At 45.4% G+C, this 24,618-nt stretch overlaps 1 protein-coding gene across 4 annotated transcripts in view; it reads right to left on the bottom strand.

Moving 5' to 3' along the window:
• The window catches only part of LOC141105048 (uncharacterized), a 239,500-nt gene that overhangs the window by 167,554 nt on the left and 47,328 nt on the right, over positions 1–24,618 (bottom strand). Inside the window, exons 1-4 of one of the 4 annotated variants that reach the window (XM_073594859.1) lie at positions 19,504–20,018; positions 16,395–16,514; positions 16,063–16,197; positions 15,853–15,976 (exon numbers count right to left, since the gene is read on the bottom strand). In XM_073594859.1, the coding sequence (XP_073450960.1) occupies positions 15,853–15,976; positions 16,063–16,197; positions 16,395–16,499 (364 nt within the window). In that variant the 5' untranslated portion in view covers positions 16,500–16,514; positions 19,504–20,018. Of the gene's footprint in view, positions 1–15,852; positions 15,977–16,062; positions 16,198–16,394; positions 16,515–19,503; positions 20,019–24,618 lie in introns of those variants that run through there. The other 3 variants (XM_073594856.1, XM_073594846.1, XM_073594850.1) reach the window with 3 other exon arrangements.

The raw sequence follows: 24,618 nt of genomic DNA, 5'->3' as shown, positions 1-24,618 counted from the left end.
GGTACCTGAGGACTGAGTTTGTGCATTTGTATTCAGCCCCCCTGAGTCAATACTTTGTAGAACCACCTTTCTCTGCAATTACAGCTGCAAGTCTTTTTGGGGATGTCTCTACCAGCTTTGCACATCTAGAGAGTGACATTTTTGCCCATTCTTCTTTGCAAAATAGCTCAAGTTCTGTCAGATTGGATGGAGAGCGTCTGTGAACAGCAATTTTCAAGTTTACATTGACCAATAGCTCTCCTCCACCATCCACACTACATTCTCCGACAGCTCTCCTCCACCATCCACGCTACATTCTCCGACAGATCTCCTCCACCATCCACACTACATTCTCCGACAGCTCTCCTCCACCATCCACGCTACATTCTCCGACAGCTCTCCTCCACCATCCACGCTACATTCTCCGACAGCTCTCCTCCACCATCCATGCTACATTCTCCGACAGCTCTCCTCCACCATCCACACTACGTTCTCCGACAGCTCTCCTCCACCATCCACACTACATTCTCCAACATCTCTCCTCCACCATCCACACTACATTCTCCAACGGCTCTCCTCCCACCATCCACACTACATTCTCCGACGGCTCTCCCCCCACCATCCACACTACATTCTCCGACAGCTCTCCCCCCACCATCCACACCACATTCTTCGACAGCTCTCCTCCACCATCCACACTACATTCTCCGACAGCTCTCCTCCCACCATCCACACTACATTCTCCGACAGCTCTCCTCCACCATCCACACTACATTCTCCGACAGCTTTCCTCCACCATCCACACTACATTCTCCGACAGCTCTCCTCCCACCATCCACACTACATTCTCTGACAGCTCTCCTCCACCATCCACACTACATTCTCCGACAGCTCTCCTCCACCATCCACACTACATTCTCCGACAGATCTCCTCCACCATCCACACTACATTCTCCGACAGATCTCCTCCACCATCCACACTACATTCTCCGACAGATCTCCTCCACCATCCACACTACATTCTCCGACAGATCTCCTCCACCATCCACACTACATTCTCCGACAGCTCTCCTCCACCATCCACACTACATTCTCCGACAGATCTCCCCCACCATCCACACTATATTCTCCGACAGCTCTCCTCCCATCATCCACACTACATTCTCCGACAGCTCTCCTCCCACCATCCACACTACATTCTCCGACAGATCTCCTCCACCATCCACACTACATTCTCCGACAGCTCTCCTCCCACCATCCACACTACATTCTCCAACAGCTCTCCTCCACCATCCACACTACATTCTCCGACAGATCTCCCCCACCATCCACACTATATTCTCCGACAGCTCTCCTCCACCATCCACACTACATTCTCCGACAGCTCTCCTCCCACCATCCACACTACATTCTCCGACAGCTCTCCTCCACCATCCACACTACATTCTCCGACAGATTTCCTCTCACCATCCACACTACATTCTCCGACAGCTCTCCTCCACCATCCACACTACATTTTCCGACAGATCTCCTCCACCATCCACACTACATTCTCCGACAGCTCTCCTCCACCATCCACACTACATTCTCCGACAGATCTCCTCCACTATCCTCACTGCAGTAACCTACCTCTCTAGCGTGCTCCTCTCAATTCATTTACTGCGGCATTCTTACGAGTGGTCTATAAGTGTGCTTTTACCCAAATGATCACCAGTGTGGCCATTACATTTGACCACCAATGTAAAGGCTAAATTCCCTTTTTTTTAAAAAGTATTAAATGCACATATTTTTGTGGGAAAAAAATGGGCATTTGTTTTTTTTGTTTTTCACAAGAGCCTGTGGAGCATTGCACCCATCATCGGTGGATCACGGACGCAATGTCAGGCTCCTGCACACACTGCCTACAGCTCTGTGTGGGCTTTCAGTTACAGAGCTGTAGGCAGTGTGAATGGACTATGGGCAAGCTGATGAGCATGCTTATGGTTCATTGAAGCTACAAGTCTGCCTTCTGTGGTGAAAGATGGGATTTGTAATTCATGTATTCACAGATTGCTGTGAATGAATGACACGGCTGTGTCCCACAAAGCCACACTGTTTCGAAATGTGACAGTGGTTGTGGGAGGGAAGAACCCTTGTCCACTGTCACAGGGAGGGAGGTAGGCTCTGGTGGCAAGAGGAGAGGGAATAGAATGTTGTACCCTGAATACAGGTATAACCAGGGCTTTTTTTCTCAAACAATAGGTGCTGGAACTTAACCACGGCCCCACAAAACCCCTCCCCCTACACACACCCTCCAAATTACATCAAATAGTGGGTGTGTTCAGTCAAATTTCACGAAAACAGTAGCCACGTATCAGTGCCCAGCAGTGCCGCCCATCAGTGCCCATCAGTGCCGCCTATCAGCGCCACCCTATCAGTGCCCAGCAGTGCCGCCTTTCATTGCCCATCAGTGTCACCTATCAGTGCCACCCATCAGTGCCGCCCATCAATGCCCATCAGTGCTGCATATGAGTGCCACCCATCAGTGCCTCCTACCAGTGCCCATCAGTGCCGCATATCAGTGCCCATCGTCAGTGCCCATCAATTGGTGCCACCTCATCTGTGCCGCCGTATTAGTGCCTGTCAGTGCCGCCTTATCAGTGCCCATCAGTGAAAGAGAAAACTTACTTATTTACAAATTTTTTTTAACAGAAACAAAAGCAAAACTTTTATTTTTTTCAAAATTTTCGGTCTTTTTTTATTTGTTTAGCAAACAATAAAAACCGCAGAGGTGATCAAATACCACCAAAAGAAAGCTCTATTTGTGGGAACAAAATGATAAAAATTTAGTTTGTGTACAGCGTTGCATGACCGCACAATTGTCATTCAAACTGCGACAGCACTGAAAGCTGAAAATTGGACTGGGCAGGAAGGTGTCTAAGTGCCCTGTATTGAAGTAGTTAAAGGGGCATTAAATATCAGGATTGCATTACATACAAAGTGCAGAGCTGTCACTTGTAATCACAGAAACCAGACTTCTGTGTTTACAAGTGATTGTGGTGAGCAGGCACCAAAGGGTCTGAGCCAGAGGTGGTGGAACTGAGTTCCACCAAGTTCCCCCTGAAAAAAAGCCCTGGGTATAACATGTAACTTTCTCCTAAAGGTGAACTTAGCCTTTAACCACTTCAATACTGGGCACTTTCCCCCCTTCCTGCCCAGGACAATTTTCAGCGCTGCCACATTTTAAATGCCAATTGCGTGGTCATGCAACACTGTACCCAAACAAAATTTTTATCATTTTGTTCACAAAAATAGAGATTTCTTTTGGTGTTATTTCATCACCACTTTTTGCTAAACAAGTAATAAAGGACTGAAAATTTTGAAAAAACAAAAAAGTCTTTCTTTTCTGTTATAAAATTTTGTAAATAAGTAATTTTTTAGTATTTTTTTTTCTCCTTCACTGATGGACACTGATGAGGTGGCATTAATGAGGTGGCACTGATGATAAGGCACTAATATGCAGCACTGATGGGCATTGATAGGTGGCACTAATACGCAGCACTGATGAGGAGGCACTGGCAGGCATTACTGTTGGGCACCTCTATTGGGCACTGATTGGCAACCCTGGTGGTCATGGGTGGGCATACATGGTGGTCCTGGGTGGGCATCCTTGGGGGGGCTGCACTGATAACCGGCTCTCCTCTACTTGTGTCTGTCAGTGCGAGTGGAGGAAAAGCCCATAAACGGCTCTTCCTGTTTACGCTGTGATTGGGCACAGATGATCACATGGTAAAAAGCCTACATCAGAGGCTCTTTACCGAGATCGGTGATGCAATGTGCCAGACTGACACACCACACCAACGATCGCCGCGCGTCCCCACGGGGAGGGGGGGGCGCAATCGCAGCTTATCCTGCTGGACATCACATGACATCCAGTCAGGATAATAACCACTTTGCGCACGTCATTCTGCTATATGGCTGGCGGGAAGTGGTTAAGGAAATCCTTTTACACTGACCACCTACAGAGGTTGGACAAAATTATAGAAACAAGTATGGTAAAAGAATAAAATCGTTACCTAATATGGTGTTAGAACACCGTTGGCATCCAAGACGGCCTGAGTTCTCCTGGGAATTGAAAAATATAAGTCTTTGGTGGTGAATAATGGAATCTGATAACACCCTTCATGCAAAAATCATTCCAGTTCTCGCAGAGATCCTCGAAGTGTAAAGCAAGTCCGAATCCTGTTCTCTAAAATGACCACAGTGGCTCCATGATATTGAGGTCCGGTGACTGTGGCGCAGGGGAAAGGTGCGAGAATTCCTCTGCATGCTCAGCAAACCACAGTTTGACAACACCACCTATGTGAATAGGAGCATTATGGCCCTGGTAAATGCCACACGTGGTCAGCCAAAAGTTGTACATAGTCGCTGCCAGTGACTCTACCTTTCAAAGTGATGATGGGGCCTATAGAATACCAAAATATGGCTGCCCAAACCATGATTGCCCCGCCACCAGGCCTTACTGCTGGCACGTGACAGTCCTGGTCAGAGAACGGTGTCAGTAGAGCAGTGTACCGTGTCTGCAGTTTTTTATTTTTTTTATACAACTTTATTTTTGTATTATTTTTTACAATATTATTTTATATTACAATTTTAAAGGAGCCCTGGTGAAATACCAGGATTTTAAACAGACCCCTGATGTCTCACTTTTGAGACAGAAAAGAGACTTCTGATTCCCCAGTCCCTTTCTCTGCAGCCCCAGCTGCACTGGACAGTGAATAAAGGGGAAGTGCGCTGTACAGAGCGGTTCATTCACACAACAACACAGTTTACTATACTGCAGTTAAGAATGAACACAGTGATCGGTTGATACTGATCACTCACTGTGTTCATTCAGAAAAGGAAGGGGCCAGCAAATTACATAATTTACAGGCACCTTCCCCGCTCACCATCCTGAAACGATCCTTCACAACAGCTGGTGGGAGAGGAGAGGGGAAGCGGGCAGAGCTGTGTGGGGGAGTAGGGACCAGGGGAGCGCACATGGGGCCGGGCAGCAGGAACAAGAGGAGCAGGGACAGGAGGGGTGGCGGGGGCAGCATTTACTGGTACCAATCCCCCGTATCTAGCCATTACATTCTTTACCCTTTCACTTTACCCTAGTTTCTTCACATTTTCACATTTTTACATGGATCGTTGTCACATTGAGCACATACTGAGGTGCTGCCTATACCCTATACTGCCTATGGAGAATACCATACATATATATGTAAATAATTTTTACAATTTCCGTCCCCTCTTGGACACATGACTAATACTGTGTAAATGACTGAGTTTATTATGAGAAATTCTTTGATTACCATCACAGGTGTAACTTTTTGTGCTCCCTGGTTGATTGCTAATCTGGTGGATGGTACTCAAGAGTGTGACCTCTCGCAAGCCACGTCGCTGTCCTCACTACCCTGGCCTGAACCACGGTGGCGGTAGGGGTGCCCGGTACTCTTCCTCTGGGGAGGATGGGAGGACAGTCCTTCTAAGGGATCTCCATATGGGAGGCCTTGCTCCTTTCTCTGCCGAACATATATTATTGGGTAATTATTATTATTGTATCCATATCTTACATGGTGAATGTAACTATTACTATATCAATGTAATTTATTTACATGTATCAATTTCATCTATGTATATTTTCCAGCAGACCAATCCTCTGAAGAAGACCCCAAGTACAGGGGTTGAAACGCGTCAGGTTCAAATATTCATGCTACCCAGTGTTGTTGTGAATATATGTCTGCCTATATATGTTCAGCTCATTTAACATGTAATTTTATCTTAAGCACCCCCTACTGGAGCTCATTGTTTTAACTTTTATGATATACCCCAATAAATTTGTTATATTTTTGATATTGAATCCGACTCCCTTTATCATTGTGCTGCCTAAAAACCCCACCCTGGGGGAACTTTTCCTCTGTTTTCAATCCCCCGTATCTTCCTCCTGAGGCAGCTGAATGCTGGCAGGAAGGAGAGGAGCAGAAGCCTACTTTCAGCCGCTCTAGGAGGAAAATAGAGATCGATCCCCCAGATTAGGGTGTGCCTAGGCACTTCAGGCACACCCTGTGTGCACGCCTATGCAAGATTCCCACCTGTTAGCTAGGTCTCATCACACAGCGGAAGCAAAAAAATGTTACATCACTTCCACTTTCAATGCGAAACATGTCGTCACTTTCACACCTGCAAATCATGTAGTGTTTCCATATATTTGTCCAACCCCTGTATGGAAAAAGGTCCTTCACATACCACTAACGCAAGGGTGGGAATCCTGATTGAATGCAATGGGTTAGTACATTTTTTACAGTGATCCTTTCTGCATGCAGTAGGCTAGACTTAAACATGTTTTGCATCAGAGCACAAAAATAACAGGCAGACCGGGCTCCATGTATTGCCTATGTAGTATTGCTGTCATTGCTAGTATCTTGCCCATGTATTCATAAAATTGCCGTTGTATTGTCACAGTTGCTCTTTTGTTACCCAATTTATATTTAGTATTGATAATGTGTTACCCACTTTTGTTACACACCTGCTGTTACATTTGTCAGCTTGTTACCCACATATTGGACAATTTACATGGTGGCAACTATGTAGAGTGGGGAAAATAATTATTTGATCGCCTGTAGAATTTGTAAGTTTGCCCACTTACAACAAAAATGAAGGGTCTATCATTGTTATCATGGGTGTAATTTAAATGATAGAGACAGAATATCAACCAAAAATCCAGAAAAAACACATGATACAAATGTTGCAGTTGCAGAGAGTAAAATAAGTAATGTGCCTTTTTGAGAAGGGGGACCTTGCGGGTGCTGCAGGATTTCAGTCCATCAAGGGGGACCCGCAAGGTCCCCCTTGATGGTCTTGTAGCCAATTCCAGCCTTGTGCAGGTCTACAATCTTGTCCCTGACGTCTTTTGACAGCTCTTTGGTCTTGCCCATGATGGTGAGGTTTGAATGGAAGAAAGAGATTCTCTGGACAGGTGTCTTTTATACGCATAACGCGTTGTCGTTAGGAGAACCTTCTTAAATTGACAGGACTAACCTGTGTACCACATGAGCACCTACTGTAGCCAGTCTGTTGGAGCCAGAATCATTGCTGGTTGTGTCTGTCAGTGCGAGTGGAGGAAAAGCCCATAAACGGCTCTTCCTGTTTACGCTGTGATTGGGCACAGATGATCACATGGTAAAGAGCCTACATCAGAGGCTCTTTACCGAGATCGGTGATGCAATGTGCCAGACTGACACACCACACCAACGATCGCCGCGCGTCCCCGGCCGTTTATGGGCTTTTCCTCCACTGGTAACCTGGTAACCAACTACAAGAAACGTCTTACCTCTGTGCTTTCCAACAAGGGTTTCTCCACCAAGTACTAAGTCATGTTATGCTTGGGGATCAAATACTTATTTATAACATTTGTATCGTGTGTTTTTTCTGCATTTTTGGTTGATATTCTGTCTCTACTTAAAATACACCTATGATAAAAATTATAGACCCTTCAATTCTTTGTAAGTGGGCAAACTGACAAAAACTGCAGGGGATTAAATAATTATTTCCCCCACTGTAAAGTATTGGTGTAGCTCAGTGCCGTTTACTGTGAGGACTGTATTACTCTAATTTATTCTTTATTTGTATATAACCATCAAACAACCCCCCCTAAAAACGTGAATATTTTCTCTATGCCCCCAATGTATTGTGATGTGCACTCTATACGAATTGGGCCTACTTGCCTCTCCTTTGAAAATCTAAGGCTTAAAAGTGTTTCTTGACATGTTATATCTTTGTGTACCCCCTGGCAACCTATTAGAAGGGGCTACCTCTCAAAAATGCTGAAGTATGCAAAAGGAAAATAGAGGAATGTGGATACCATAAAGTGTTGAAGAACATTTTAGTAGACAAAGAAGCCAGGAGAAGACTTGGACCATCAAACTCCATCTTTAAATTTAATATCATTTTCACCAGGATGCGCTCCTTTATAAACAAAATATTCTCTTCCCAAAGTTGTCCTATGGGCTAAACCGTTCTACCAGTAAAAACCATCGTAGATTTGTCAAAAGCTGGGGGTCTCCAAACCTTCTTAACAAAGGGCCAGTTTATGGTCCTTCAGGCTTTAGAGGGGGAGTGCACTGTGCCCACTGGAAGTACAAAATGCCCTGACATCAGTGGGAAGCCCCATCTTTGGTGTCATTGATTGGGAAGATTCATGCCCCATCGTTGGTGTCACTGGCAGGAACTGTTCCCCGCTGTTGGTGTCACTGGCAGGAACTGTGCCTCATTGTTGGTGTCATTGGGAAGAATTGTGCACCTTCATCGGTGTCAGTGTGGGGGGGGGGGGTTATGCCCCATTGTTGGTGTCACTGGCAGGAACTGTGCCCCATTGTTGGTGTCACTGGCAGGAACTGTGCCCCATTGTTGGTGTCATTGGCAGGAACTGTGCCCCATTGTTTGTCATTGGGAGGAATTGTGCACCTTCGTTGGTGTCCTTGGGAGGAATTGTGCCCCGTTGTTGGTGTCACTGGCAGCAACTGTGCCCCATTGTTGGTGTCACTGGCAGGAACTTGCCCCATTGTTGGTGTCCTTGAGAGGAATTGTTCCCCTTTGTTGGTGTCAGTGGGGGGATTATACCCCATTGTTGGTATCATTGGCAGAAACTGTGCCCCAATGTTGGCGTCATTGGCAGGAACTGTGCCCCATTGTTGGCGTCATTGAAAGGAACTGTGCCCCATTGTTGGCCTCATTGAAAGGAACTGTGCCCCATTGTTGGCGTCATTGGAAGGAATTGTGCACCTTTGTTGGTGTCATTGGGAGGAATTGTGCACCTTTGTTGGTGTCAGTGGGGGGGATTATGCCCCATCGTTGGTGTCACTGGCAGGAACTGTGCCCCATTGTTGGTGTCACTGGCAGGAACTTGCCCCATTGTTGGTGTCCTTGAAAGGAATTGTTCCCCTTCATTGGTGCCAGTGGGGGGATTATGCCCCATTGTTGGTGTCATTGGCAGAAACTGTGCCCCATTGTTGGCGTCATTGGCAGGAACTGTGCCCCATTGTTGGCGTCATTGGCAGGAACTGTGCCCCATTGTTGGTGTCATTGGGAGGTATTGTGCACCTTCGTAGGTGTCCTTGGGAGGAATTGTGCCCCATTGTTGGTGTCACTTGCAGCAACTGTGCCCCATTGTTGGTGTCCTTGAAAGGAATTGTTCCCCTTCATTGGTGTCAGTAGGGGGATTATGCCCCATTGTTGGTGTCATTGGCAGAAACTGTGCCCCATTGTTGGTGTCACTGGCAGGAACTGTGCCCCATTGTTGGCGTCATTAGCAGGAACTGTGCCCCATTGTTGGCGTCATTGGCAGGAACTGTGGCCCATTGTTGGTGTCCTTGGGAGGAATTGTGCCCCTTCATTGGTGTCAGTGGGGTGATTATGCCCCATTGTTGGTGTCAGAGGATGAAATAGTGCTCCCCCCATGGGCCAGATAAAATGAAGCAGCCCCCCGGTCCGCAGTTTGGACACCACTGAATCAGCAGGCACTTAACTTCTGATTTCCTGCAGTCTGAATGCATTGAGGACGTTGTGCGGTGTGTCTCCTCTGATGAATAACAAGGCTTCCTTTCTGAGTGAAAGATTTCCCGCACTCTGAACACGAATAGGGACGCTCACCTGTGTGAATCCTCTGGTGTCTAACAAAGTCTCCTTTTAGAGCGAAGGATTTCCCGCACTCAAAACATGAATAGGAAAGCACACCCGTGTATTTTCTCTTCCGTTTATTTCGCTTTTCTTTCTTAGAGAACGATTTCATGCACTCTGCAGATGAATTTCTGTGAATTCTCTGGTGTTTCACAAGGTTTCCCTTCAGTGTGAAAGATTTCCCGCACTCTGAACACGGAAAGGGACGCTCACCCGTGTGGATTCTCTGGTGTCTAGCAAGGTCTGCTTTGAGAGTGAAAGATTTCCCGCACACTGAACATGAATAAGGACGCTCTCCAGTGTGAATTCTCTGGTGTGTAACAAGGCTTTCATGCAGAATGAAAGATTTCCCGCACTCTGAACGTAAATTAGGTCTCTCACCCGTGTGAATTTTCTGGTGTGTAACAAGGTCTCCTTTCTGATTGAAAGATTTCCTGCACTCTGAACATGAATAGGGATTCTCACCATTGCAGTTTCTCTGGTGTTCCTTTAGCTTCTCTTTCTTAGAGAAAGATTTCCTGCATTTAGTACATGAACTGCGACGCTCCCCTGTGTGAGATCTCATGTGCCCAACTAGGTTCCCTTTGTGTGCGAAAGATTTCCCGCACTCTGAACACGAATAAGGACGCTCACCCGTGTGAATTCTCTGGTGTCTATCAAAGTCTCCTTTATGAGTGAAAGATTTTCCGCACTCAGAACATGAATAGGAACGCTCACCCGTGTATTTTCTCCGGTGTTTATTTCGGTTACCCTTTTTAGGGAACGGTTTCCCGCACTTTGAAGATGAATAAGAAAGCTCACCTGTGTGACTTTTCTGGTGTTTCATAAGGTTTCCTTTCTGTGCAAAAGATTTCCCGCACTCTGAACACGAATAAGGACGCTCACCTGTGTGAATTCTCTGGTGTCTAACAAAGGTTCCTTTATGAGTGAAAGATTTCCCGCACTCTGAACATGAATAAGGACTTTCACTTGTTTGACTTCCCTGATGGCTCAGGTGGTCTTTTTTTAGGGTGAAAGATTTCCCACGCACTGAACATGAATAAGGACACTCACCCGTGTGAATTCTCTGGTGCCTAACAAGGACTGCCTGACGACTGAAAGATTTCCCGCACTCTGAACATATATAAGGATGCTCCCCTGTGTGAGTTTTCAGGTGTGCAGCAAGTGCTCCGTTCTGAGTGAAACATTTCCCGCACTCTGAACGTGAGAATAGATTGTCACCTCGGTGATCTCCTTCATGGGGTGAGGAAGATTCCTCGGGATTAGAAGGATCTGTTGATCGATCTGCAGTGTGAGATCTTACATGGATATTTACAATCCTAGTATGTGATTGATGAGAAGATTCCCCCTGATCAGAGGGATCCATTGATGTCTCCGGACAGGAAGGTCTGTGATGTATATTTTGTGTATTTGGATTTCCTCCTGGAGGATCCTGTGTGATGACATTATCTTCTGACTTACAATCAGCAGATAATAGAAGATGTCTCTCCGAGGAATTCCTGACATCACATCCATCTGATGGGGAAAAAAAAAAGGAAAACATTTCAGTAGTTCACAAATGACTGGAGTTTTAGAGGTAAATCTATCATTTTTATTTTACGTGAAAAAAAAAAGGTAAACAGTACAAGGTGTAGATTTGCGGTTCAGAGTTCTGTTGACCCCGAAACCGGTTAGGGTTAGGATATGCCGTCGTATAATTAAAAACTATAAACAAGCACAGATCGAAGCAAATCAGTATGTAGGCTTGTCAGATAAGAGGGTCGAAAGAGAAGAAAAAGAAAGCCTTGTGTTGTGTCAGGCTACCCCAGATGATGTCTACTCAGACGAAACGCGTCGGTTGAAGTGCCGCTATTACCAATGTGCCATTTTATGCGATTGATTCTCGATTGACATGTGAGTGTCTAATTTTTAGTCTTTTTTAATTAAACTATTTGAAACGTTATGACACTATGTGGAACCTTTTTTATTCTTCTGGTTTGATCGTGTGAGCTGATTATACACCTCCCTGAGTGTCCTTCCATTGGCTATCTCTCACTTGATGTCTGTTCGAACAAATATTGAAGCCCCATGCTATGTTACGCTACGGATAGCGTTATCATCAGGATTGCCGGCGTTCCATTAACCGTGGTGTTTTTGACACCTAAGCTTTTCTGACTTGAGAGGTATATGCCCCTTCAAGTCCAACCTTTCTGGTAAGCCTTCGACCAATTGGTGGCAGTTTCTTCACAAGATTTCTTCACCTGTTGATCTGCATTGATGTTGCTTATTTATTTTTTATTCACGAACATTGCTCATAATCATTAGACCAATTGGTCTTCAGCCATTTATCTTTCACTATTCAACACGTGGTGGACAATGTCACGGATGCCATTTATACATTTTATATTTTTGTATATTTGTTTATAAGTTCCATCAAGTATAGATTTACCTTCGTGCAAGTGAATAAGTGGAAATGCCGATCTCACTGCCAAGCTTCTCTTCAACCTCCTGCACTGATGGCCACTGATGAGGCTGTACTGATGGGCACTGATGAGGCAGCACTGATATGCTGCACTGTTGGGCACTGATGAGGCTGTACTGATGGACACTGATGAGGCTATCCTGATGGACACTGATGAGGCTATCCTGATGGACACTGGTGAGGCTGTAATGATTGACACTGGTGAGGCTGTACTGATGGACACTGGTGAGGCTGTGCTGATGGACACTGGTGAGGCTGTGCTGATGGACACTGATGAGGCTGCACTGATGGACACTGATGAGGCTGCACTGATGGACACTGATGAGGCTGCACTGATGGACACTGGTGAGGCTGCACTGATGGACACTGGTGAGGCTGCACTGATGGACACTGGTGAGGCTGCACTGATGGACAATGGTGAGGCTGCACTGATGGACAATGGTGAGGCTGCACTGATGGACAATGGTGAGGCTGCACTGATGGACACTGGTGAGGCTGCACTGAGTGACGCTGGTGAGGCTGTACTGATGGGCACTGATGAGGCTGTACTGATGGGCACTGATGAGGCTGTAATGATGGACACTGATGAGGCTGCACTGATGGACACTGGTGAGGCTGCACTGATGGACACTGGTGAGGCTGCACTGATGGACACTGGTGAGGCTGCACTGATGGACACTGGTGAGGCTGTACTGATGGGCACTGGTGAGGCTGTACTGATGGACACTGGTGAGGCTGTACTGATGGACACTGGTGAGGCTGTACTAATGGGCACTGGTGAGGCTGTACTGATGGACACTGGTGAGGCTGCACTGATGGACACTGGTGAGGCTGCACTGATGGACACTGGTGAGGCTGCACTGATGGACACTGGTGAGGCTGCACTGATGGACACTGGTGAGGCTGTACTAATGGGCACTGGTGAGGCTGTACTAATGGGCACTGGTGAGGCTGTACTAATGGGCACTGGTGAGGCTGTACTGATGGGCACTGGTGAGGCTGTACTGATGGACACTGGTGAGGCTGAACTGATGGACACTGGTGAGGCTGAACTGATGGACACTGATGAGGCTGTACTGATGGACACTGATGAGGCTGTACTGATGGACACTGATAAGCTGCATTGATGGGGCTGCACTTATAAGCAGGGCTAGCAGTGTAAATGTGCCCTGTCAGCCTTGCCGCTAATCAGCTCTCCTTTCCTAACACAGTGACAGCACGTGAGGAAAGGAATGTCGATAACCAGCAAGTTTGTTTACATGTGATCAGCTGTTATTGGACACAACTAATCACATGGTAAAGGGCTGCTGTGATTGGCCCTTTACCTCGATCTGTGATTAGCTGTGTCCAAAGGACACAGCGATCACGGAACGTGTCCGATGCGGGGGGGCGTGTTCTGGGAGGACGTTCATGGACGGCACAGAACAAGAGAGCCACGCTGTAGTCGTCTTTCGGCTATGGCACGGTATTGAGGTGGTTAAATAGAAGACTATGTCTTCCTTAGCCAAAAAGAGTTAGTGGATTGCCTGGATTTTAAAAAATAAAGAATTTGAAGATCATATATGGACTCCACCATGAACACTTAAAAATTATTAGGTGGAGTTCAGCTTTAATTTGGTAGTCATATCCATCTACACTTGCTGACCGCCTAACTGGGAATGTACGTCATGATTTTGCCCTTAAATACCTTTGTTATGGCAGCAGCTAGCTGCCATAACCCTGGTATTGTTTTTTTTCTTAGGTGGTTGGCTTTCATATAAAAGTGGTCCCAGTGGCGGATTCACCACAATATCACTTTTATAGGCGGCAGGAGAAGTGCCCACCCCCCTCCCACAGATTCCCGGTCATTTCTGAGCTTACCAGAGCCTTCAATGCGGCTGATGGCTGGGCAGGAAGCGGAGGGAAAGATGGCCCCCACTCAGCTCTATGCCCTTGGAGGACCAGAGCGACCTCTGATGTCACTTCCGGTCCTCTGGCAGATAGCCGAGATTTTTTTTTTTTTCTTAAAGTCAAAATTACATTTTTTTTTTTGCTTTTAAAAGGTAAATGAGAGATCTGGGGTTTTTTTGACCCCAGATCTCTCAATAAAGAGGACCTGTCATCCTTATTTTTATTACAAGGGATGTATACATTCCTTGTAATAGGAATAAAAGCGATCAGAAAAATAAAAGGGACAGTGTAAAAATAAAAAAGTAAAATAAAGAATACGAAAGAAAAAATACGCAAGTTGCATAAATGGTGTTTGAACCACACATGTGAGGCATATATAGATAGTTAGAGCGAGAGCAATAATTTTACTGCAAGACCTCCTCTACATCTCTAAACTGGTAACCTGTAAGAAAATTTAAAGCGTCGCCTATGGAGATTTTTAAGTACCGCAGTTTGTCGCCATTCCACGAGTGTGCGTAATTTTAAAGCGTGACATGTTAGGCATCTATTTATTGGGCGTAACATCTTTCATATTATTTTTGGTTTTTAATTTATTAAAGTGTATTTTTTACAAAAAAAAAGTGTTAGAAAGACCGCTGCGCAAATACAGTGTGATATAAATTATATATTATTATATAATATTGCAACGATAGCCATTTTATTCTTTAGTGTCTCTGCTAAAATATATACATATATACACACATATATATATATATATATATATATATATATATATATATAAAATCAAATATGTTTGGGGTTCCAAGTAATTTTCTAGCAAAAAATACTGATTTTTACTTGTAAACAAAGGTCAGCGTGACCGTGCCCGCGGGACCCACGGTCTCGATGTCCGCCGGTCTCCCGGCGATCGTGTCATGGAGCCACAGAAGAAAAAAAAAAAACGCAAATCGCCGTTATTACTAATAAAAAAAATAAAAATTAATAATACAAATGCCATAAATCTATTCCCTATTTTGTAGACGCTATAACTTTTGTGCAAACCAATCAATATACGCTTATTGCGATTTTGTTACCAAAAATATGTAGAAGAATACATATCAGCCTAAACTGAGGAAAAAATTTGTTTTTATTTATATATTTTTGGGGGATATTTATTATAGCAAAAAGTTTTTAAAAAATTGCTTTTTTTTCAAAATTGTCGCTCTTTTTTTGTTTATAGCGCAAAAAATAAAAACCGCAGAGGTGATCAAATACCACAAAAAGAGGGGCTGAAGCGGTTAAACTACAATCTTTATACTCAGAAGTAAATTGAAACTGTGACCCGTTTCTTCCATAGTGCTTATACTTACTTGTGTTGATAGGTGGAGAAATGTCATCCTCTTCACTCTTCATATTCATCCCAACTTCCTCCATAGACGGCTGATCACCCCCCACACACGTCTCTACTTCTTCTTCCTTAACCTCAACTTTTATAATAATCTGTTCTTCACCCTAAACCCCAAAATAATAGAAAGCATCTATTAAAGTTGAACTCCAGGCAGACACCGTATAAAAGTCATCTCACATAGTTCATAATCACTTCTGTGTTCTATACACGGAGTTTAACTACCTGATGATGGTGAGGGATGGTGTGATCTTCCTGTGTGGAATCCCGGGAATACAGAGGACGGGGACATTTCTCTGGTGGGTTCCCATTACTGGATCCATCTGTAGGAAACACACACACTGACTGAATACATTGTTTTTATGTGTTTATCAGATGATGGGGGATCTAGGTGGACCCTCCGTACTGCTCTCTCCTTTACAATAAAGTCTCCTCTTACCCGGTGATGTGAGGGGCGGCTGATTGTCCATCATGACGTCCTTGTAGAGATCCTTGTGTCCTTCTAAATACTCCCACTCCTCCATGGAGAAATAGACAGTGACATCCTGACACCTTATAGGAACCTGACACACACAATGATACAGTCACCATCCAGACACATCCCTTGTCTGTTACTGGATAATGTCCCAGAATTCCCACCACCGCTCACCTCTCCTGTCAGCAGATCAATGATCTTGTTGGTGACTTCTAGAATCTTCTTCTCATTGTTCCTCTTGAGATTCAAGGAGTGAGGTGAAGGCACTGTGATGGTTAAATGGTCACCAGACTTCACTGGAGGAAAACTCTGCAATGAAAGAGCAACAGTGAAGTCATGTGACCTCCCAGAATCCTCCTCACCTCTCCGGTCAGGTCTGTGTTTTATTAATAGAGATAAGAGTGACGTCATGTGACCTCCCAGAATCCTCCTCACCTCTCCGGTCAGGTCTGTTTTATTAATAAAGATAAGAGTGATGTCATGTGACCTCCCAGAATCCTCCTCACCTCTCCGGTCAGCAGGTAGATGATCTCCAGGGTGAGGTTTAACATCCTCTCAGTCATGTGACTCGGTTCCTCCTCCATCCTCATTGATGAGATCATGTGATCCATGCAGGACTCTGATCTCTGTAGACAGATAAGATACTGTCTAATCATTATAGCTTAAAGACAAGTAGAAACCTTTATATGTGTGTATGTAGTTCAATTTTTTTTTTTACATTTCTTATTCATTTAAAAAAATACATTTTATAAAAATTATTATTAAAGCGGAACTTCAGCCTAAACCCCATGCCCTGTCTCGTCTCCTCTCCCCTTCCTCTCTTTAATTTGCATATTTTATTTATTTATTATGGTTCTGCAAAGCAGCACTTCCTCATTTATCGTCAAGGTGGGAAAGAGGTCTGGTACCCCCCGCCCCTCTTCTGGACTCTGCTTGTTTGCAGATATCTCAGAGGACTTTGGTTCTCTACAACACATCTGCACATGCACAGTTTTCCCCAAATATAGTTACATAGTAGGCGAGGTTGAAAAAAGACACAAGTCCATCAAGTTCAACCTATGTGTGTGATTATATGTCAGTATTACATTGTAAAAAATCTGTATATGCATGTGGTTTCCCTACGCATGCACAAAGATAGGTGACATAGAAGTCCAAAAACATTCCCTTTCTTGCGCATATGTGGGAATTATCCTGTGCAGATGTGCCAACCTGATGGCCGGGTAGAGCCCTTTGGGACATCTTTGCAGGAGCTATAATGGTGGTGGGGAAGGGCTCAACAAATGGATAGAGGATTGAGGTTCCTCTTTACATAGTTACATAGTAGGCGAGGTTAAATAAAAGTACATTAAGTCCAACCTATGTGTGTGATTATATGTCAGTATTACATTACATATCCCTGTATGTTGCGGTCGTTCAGCTGCTTATCTAATAGTTTCTTGAAACTATCGATGCCCCCCCGCTGAGACCACCGCCTGTGGAAGGGAATTCCACATCCTTGCCACTCTTACAGTAGAGAACCCTCTACGTAGTTTAAGGTTAAACCTCTTTTCTAGCAATTTTAGTGAATGGTCGCGTGTCTTATTCAATTCCCTTACGCTGAAAAGTTTTCTCCCTATTGTGTGGTCACCAGTACGGTATTTGTATATTGAAATCATATCCCCTCTCAAGCGTCTCTTCTCCAGGGAGAATAAGTTCAGAGCTCGCAACCTTTCCTCATAACTAACATCCTCAGGACCCTTTATTAGCTTTGTTGCCCTTCTTTGTACTCCCTCCATTTCCAGTACATCCTTCCTGAGGACTGGTGCCCAGAACTGGACAGCATACTCTAGGTGAGGCCGGACCAGAGTCTTGTAGAGCTGGAGCATTATCGTTTTATCTTTGGAGTTGATCCCCTTTTTTAATGCATGCCAATATTCTGTTTGCTTTGTTAGCAGCAGCTTGGCATTGCATGCCATTGCTGAGGCTATCATCTACTAGGACCCCCAGGTCCTTTTCCATCCTAGATCCCCCCAGAGGTTCTCCCCCCAGTGTATAGATTGCATTCACATTTTTGCCACCGAAATGCATTATTTTACATTTTTCTACATTGAACCTCATTTGCCATGTAGTTGCCCACCCCATTAATTTGTTTAGATCTTTTTGCAAGGCTTCCACATCCTGCGGAGAAGTTATTGCTCTGCTTAGCTTAGTAGCTTAGTATCGTCCGCAAATACAGAGATTGACCTGTTTATCCCATCCTCCAGATCGTTTTATTAACAAATTAAATAGGATTGGTTCCAGCACAGAACCCTGGGGGACCCCACTACCCACCCCTGACTATTCAGAGTGCTCCCCATTTATCACCACCCTCTGAACTTCCCCTTGTAGCCAATCCATGTACTCACCCTATGGTCCATTTAGGGTAGGGGGAAGCTCTACTTATGGAGACATCATATGTCCATATAATGGAATACACGGCTCTATATTTAGGTTAAATTTTCTGTATTAAATTAATATATATATATATATATTTATATATATATATAGACATCTCAAGTCTCCCGCAAGGTGTGGGAGACTCCGGCACTTCTGCGGCGGCTCCCGCACACCCGCAAGCGCCTCCCGATCTACCAGGAATGATCGGTGCGGCAGGGAACAGCTGTGATCACCAATCTCCTTTGTATCGATTTTTAGTTGACAGATGATTCTCCTTCTCTCCCTCCCGCGGCTGTCAGCTAAAAAGCTATACAGGGAGATCGGTGATCACAGCTGTCCCTCCTGCTGAACCGATCATCCCCAGCTTCTCTGTGTGCTCCTCCCCCGGCCCCCTCCGTGTCCTTCTCCATCCCCCGTTCTCCTCTCGCCTCCTCCGGCCCCCGCAGCTGACTCCCCTCCTCTCCTCTCCCGCTGGCTGCGGGGGGAACTAGTAATTGGACTCAGTGAGCGAGATCGCTCCTGTGTCCTGTGATTACTGAGCAGAGTAAACTGTGTTTACTCCTGACAGTTTATGAATGGACAGGAGCCTCTGTCTCCTGTTCATTCATCTTTAGTGCTGAGAAAGGGACTGGGGAATCTGTGTCCTCAGTCCCTTTGACTGTCACAAAGGGGAGATGTCAGGGGTCTGTTTAGACCCCTGTCATCTCACCAAAGCCCCCCAAAAAATATAAATTATTGTAAAAAAATTCTAAAAAAAATGAAAAAGTGTAAAAAAATAAAATAAAAAACTACTGACACCACTTTCCCCTGCGCTACTGTCCACTGCCCCAACCCCCTCCCCCCAAAAAGCATTGTGAAAAAAATTAAAAACAATTTAAATTGTAAAAAAATCAATTATTAAAAATAAAAAAAAACTACTGACACAGTCCACATACCACCCACCCCCTTCCCCCAAAGCACTTTGAAAAAATAATGAAAAAGTGATTTAAAATGTATTTTGCCGCGGGGGGGTGTGGGGCGTTTGCGGACGTAAAGCGCCACCTCCCTGAAATGAGTTTCTGCAGGTTGGGATGTCTGTATATGTATATGTGTGCATATTAGCATTTGTTGGAGATAAAAGATGTCACTGTGAAATATGGAGGAAGAGGATGGACATGACGGGGGGTTACTGGGTGTAAATATAAAATAATATTTCATTACCTCCTCTGCTGCCAACTACAAAGTCTCTTCTCTACTTTCCACCAACTAAGCAAGAACTTCCTCATTAGACCATCAAATCACTTCCTGTCTCAATATCACTTCCTGTCTCTATATCACCTCCTGTCTCTATATCACTTCCTGTCTCTATATCACTTCCTATGAGAGGGGTCTGGCTGCTGAGTGGAGCTCCGCGTTTGACAGGAAGAATGTAACCTTCACTCCAACTTTTTTTTTTTCATTGAACTTTATTTTAACAAACAATGAATGGCTGTAGCTTGAGGTTCACTGTCCCCAGGAAGCATATGACCTTCACGCAACCATTTTTTTGTTTTTGTTTAACCACTTCAGGATTTGCCCCCTTAATGACCAGGCCATTTTTTTGCGATACGGCACTTTGTCACTTTAACTGACAATTGCACGGTCTTGCGACGCTGTACACAAACAAAATTAATGTCCTTTATTTTTCCCACAAATAGAGTTTTCTTTTGGTGGTATTTGATCACCTCTGCGGTTTATATTGTTTGCGCTATAAACAAAAAAAGAGCGACAATGTAAAAAAAAAAAAATATTTTTTACTTTTAGCTATTACCACTTCAGCCCCGGAAGGATTTACCCCCTTCCTGACCAGAGCGCTTTTTGCGATTCGGCGCTGCGTTGCTGTAACTGACAATTGCGCGGTCGTGCGACGTGGCTCCAAAACAAAATTGACGTCCTTTTTTTCCCACAAATAGAGCTTTCTTTTGGTGGTATTTGATCATCTCTGCGATTTTTATTTTTTGCGCTATAAACAAAATAAGAGCGACAATTTTGAAAAAAACGCTTTATTTTTTAAATTTTGCTATAATAAATATCCCCAAAAAAATATATAAAAATTTTTTTTTTTCCTCAGTTTAGGCCGATTGTATTCTTCTACATATTTTGGTAAAAAGAAAATCGCAATAAGCGTTTATTGATTTGTTTGCGCAAAAGTTATAGCGTTTACAAAATAGGGGATAGTTTTATTGCATTTTTATTAATAATTTTTTTTTTTAGTAGTAATGGCCGCGATCAGCGATTTTTATTGTAACTGCGACTTTATGGCGGAAATGTCGGACATTTTTGACACATTTTTGGGACCATTGTCATTTATACAGCAATCAGTGCTATAAAAATGCACTGATTCCTGTGTAAATGACACTGGCAGTGAAGGGGTTAACCACTAGGGGGCGGGGAGGGGTTAAATCAGTACTAGGGAGTGTTTTCTAACTGTAGGGGGGATGGGCTGTGTGTGTGTGACGTCACTGATCTCTGCTCCGATGACAGGGAGCTGTGATCAGTGACACTTGTCACTAGGCAGTACGGGGAGATGCTGTTTACATCTGAGGGACCCGCGGCCTGACTCATGGAGCTCGCGGCAGGCGCGTGCGCGCACACGGCGGCAAATTCAAAGTAACGTACGGGTGGTACGTTACTTTGCGCAGCCGTGCCATTCTGCCGACGTAAATGTACAGGAGCCGGTCGGGAACCGGATAATAAATATCCCCAAAATTAAAAAACGAATTACTTCACGAGTTTAGGCCAATATATATTCTTCTACATATTTTTGGTAAAAAAAAAAATCGAAATAAGCGTATATTGATTGGTTTGCGCAGAAGTTATAGCGTCTACAAAATAGGGGATATATGGCATTTTTCTTATTCTTTATTTTTTAATAGTAATGGCGGTGATCAGTGACTTTTAGCGGGACTGTGACATTGCGGCAGACAGATCGGACACTTTTGACACTTTTTTGGGAATAGTGAGATTTATACAGCGATCAGTGCTAAAAAAATAGCCTTTGATCGTTGCATAAATGACATTGTCAGGGAAGGGGTTAACTCTAAGAGGGCGATCAAGGAGTTAAGCGCTCCCTAGGGAGGTGTTTCTAACTGTGGGCGGGAGTGTATTAACTGGAGAAGGAGACAGATCGCTGTTCCTGATCACTAGGAACAGACGATCTCTCTCTACTCCCCTGACAGAACGGGGATCTGTTTGTTTACATCAGGGATCTCAAACTGGTGGCCCACCAGCTGTTGCGAAACTACAATTCCCATGAGGCATTGCAAGGCCGACAGTTACAAGCATGACTCCCACAGGCAGAGGCATGATGGGACTTGCAGGCGACGTGCTGCGGGCCCGTACCTGCTATAGCCGCTAAAGGGACCGCCGTGCCGGTACGGCGATTCGCGCAGCCGAGCCAACCTGCCGCAGTATAACTGCGGTGGCTGGTCGGCAAGCGGTTAATGAACTTTAATGTAACAAACATTCAATAGAAATTAGATTTCCCGATGGTATCTGGCTGCAGACTGAAGCCCCGCCCTCCACAGGAATCATGTGACCTCCACAGATTTTTCTTTTAATCAACTTTAACAACTTTTCGCTGCCAGAGCTGTTTTTGCATTTACTGCACAAATCAGTTTAGGCCTGAAGATTACATGAAACCCCTCGAAATGATATATATTTTCTGAAGACACCCCTGCCCTAGAGAATAAAATAGTGGTAGTTAATTTTTTTTTACTTTCTGCTATAAAACGTATCCAATAAAAAACTAAAAAGAAAACAAATTTCTTCGGGGTGGTATTTGGGGGTCTGTCAGTGGAGGAAGGGGGTGGTATTTGGGGCGGTTGGGGATCTGTCAGTGGAAGGTGGTTTTGGTATTTGGGGGAATGTCGGTGGAGGAAGAAGGTTGTATTTAGGGCACTTGGGGGTCTGTCAGTCGAGGGAGGGGTGGTAGTTGGGGGTCTGTCAGTGGAGGAAGGGGGTGGTATTTGCGGGGGTTGGGGGTCTGTCAGTGGAGGGAGGGGGTGGGATTTGGGGCGGTTGGGGGTCTGTCAGTGGAGGAAGGGGGTGGTATTTGAGGAGGTTGGGGGTCTCTCAGTGGAGGGAGAGGTGGTATTTTGGGGTCTGTCAGTGGAGGAAGGGGGTGGTATTTGAGGAGGTTGGGGGTCTCTCAGTGGAGGGAGAGGTGGTATTTTGGGGTCTGTCAGTGAAGGGAGGGGGCGGTATTTGACGGGTTTGGGGTCTGTCAGTGGAGGGAGGGGGTGGTATTTGGGGGTCTGTCAGTGAGGGGGAGGGGTGGTATTTTGGAGGGTTGGGGGTCTGTCAGTGGGGGGAGGGTTGGTATTTGAGGGGGTTGGTGGTCTGTCAGTGAAGAGACGGGTGCCACTGATAGATCTCCACCCCTCCAACTACCAATCCCTGCCCCCACTGACAGACCCCCACACCCTCCACTACTCTTCCCACAGCTCCCCATTGACATGCCCCCACTGATCCAACCCCACCCAACCAACTACCGACCTCTCCCCTACCCCGAACTACTGACCCACAACCCACCAATGACCATCCCAACCCCCCCGTGTACCACTTCCTCCCCCCCACTGACAGACCCCCAACCCCCCCAATACCACCCCTCCTCCACTGACAGACCCCTCCCCCCTCAAATACCACCCCCTCCCCAATTGACAGACTCCAACCCCCCCACCAATACCACTCCCTTCCTCTCCTCCACTGGCAGACGTCCAACCCCCTCAAATACCACCCCCACCCCGACTGACAGACCCCTAACCCCAAAATACCACCCCTCCCCCCTACTAAAATTTGGGTAAACCTTTGGGGTAATGTAGAAACAAAATTATTGATTTTATAAGATGGGGTTTGTGTACCTTTTTAAAGTCCCATTTGTTATATTAATAATAGTTAATTTTGTTAGAATTTTAGCATTTTTCAGTCTTCAGTCTTCTAAGATATACATTTTTTTTTTTTACGATGCAGTGTGCTTGTTTTATCCCTCAGAAATTGTGACTTACTTTATACAGTGTATATGTGATTCTGCACCTCCGCATAGGGGGCGCTGGTGCGCCGCTTCTGCTGTGATTAGTCAATGGATGTCCGCCTGCACCCGCTGATTGTCGAGGAGAGACACAGGACGGAGCTCTGCCTATGTAAACAATACAGAGCTCGGTCCTATCAGCAGGGATGTGCTGGATTTTGTTTCCCTGCAAAGCAGAGAACAAAATCCAGCACATGCCTTAATAAAAGCAGCACACTGTGTACACATAAACACTGGCTAGGCACGCATTTAACCCATTGATCACCCTAGATGTTTAACGCAGAGGTGATCAAATGCTACCAAAATAAAGCTCTATATTTTGGGGAAAAAATATCAAATATATTTAATTTATGTACAGCATTGCATGACCACACAATTGTCAGTTAAAGTAACGCAGTGCCGTATCGCAAGTAAATGGCCCGTCACGAAGAGGGGGGGGGGCTAAATCTTCCGGAGGTTAAGTGGTTAATATCTGTGGTGAGAATCTGTAAATCTTTTCATCTTCAGTCTCCTAAAAAATTTATATTAGCTTCTTATTTCCAGGCGCCAGAGGTGTAACTACAACTTTCAGGGCCCTGGTGCAAGAAACCATGAAGGGCCCCCCTGACCTCTGGTCCTGGGCCTAGATCCCTTTACTCTCATTGTGGGGCCCTTTATTAGGGTCTCACAGCGGCCTCCTTTCTGCCATCAGAAAGGAGGCCGCTGATGCACAAAGTGCAACCTTTGTGACCCTGGTAGTTCTGCCACTGTGTTCCACCTGCATTTAGGTACTGCCATAAATGTGATAGATTTTACCGGCATGTAAAACCTGCACTCCCAGCATCAGAAAGGCTTTTAACCACTAAGCCACCGCCCACCGTCATATGACGGCGGGACGAGGCTTCCCTTATTCTGGGCGGACGTCATATGACGTGATCGCCCTCCCGAGCCACTAGGGGGCCCGCTGCGTCGCTCGGGACCCGGTGCGCGTGCCCGGCGGCCGCGATGTCCGCCGGGCACCCGCGATTGCCGGGTAACAGAGCAGGACCGTGGATCTGTGCATGTAAATACAGATCCACGTCCTGTCAGAGAGGAGAGGAGACCGATGGCGTGTCCCTTGTACATAGGGACACCGATCGGTCGCCTCCCCTAGTCAGTCCCCTCCCCCCACAGTTAGAATCACCTCCCTAGGTCATACATTAACCCCTCGATCGCCCCCTAGTGGTTAACCCCTTCCCTGCCAGTCACATTCACACAGTAATCAATGCAATTTTATAGCACGGATCGCT

Source organism: Aquarana catesbeiana, linkage group LG08 (genome assembly GCF_042186555.1).
Source record: "Aquarana catesbeiana isolate 2022-GZ linkage group LG08, ASM4218655v1, whole genome shotgun sequence".
NCBI classification, from domain to species: domain Eukaryota; kingdom Metazoa; phylum Chordata; class Amphibia; order Anura; family Ranidae; genus Aquarana; species Aquarana catesbeiana.
Note: the sequence above shows the minus strand (reverse complement) of the source record. Positions and strands in the feature narration are given on the sequence as shown.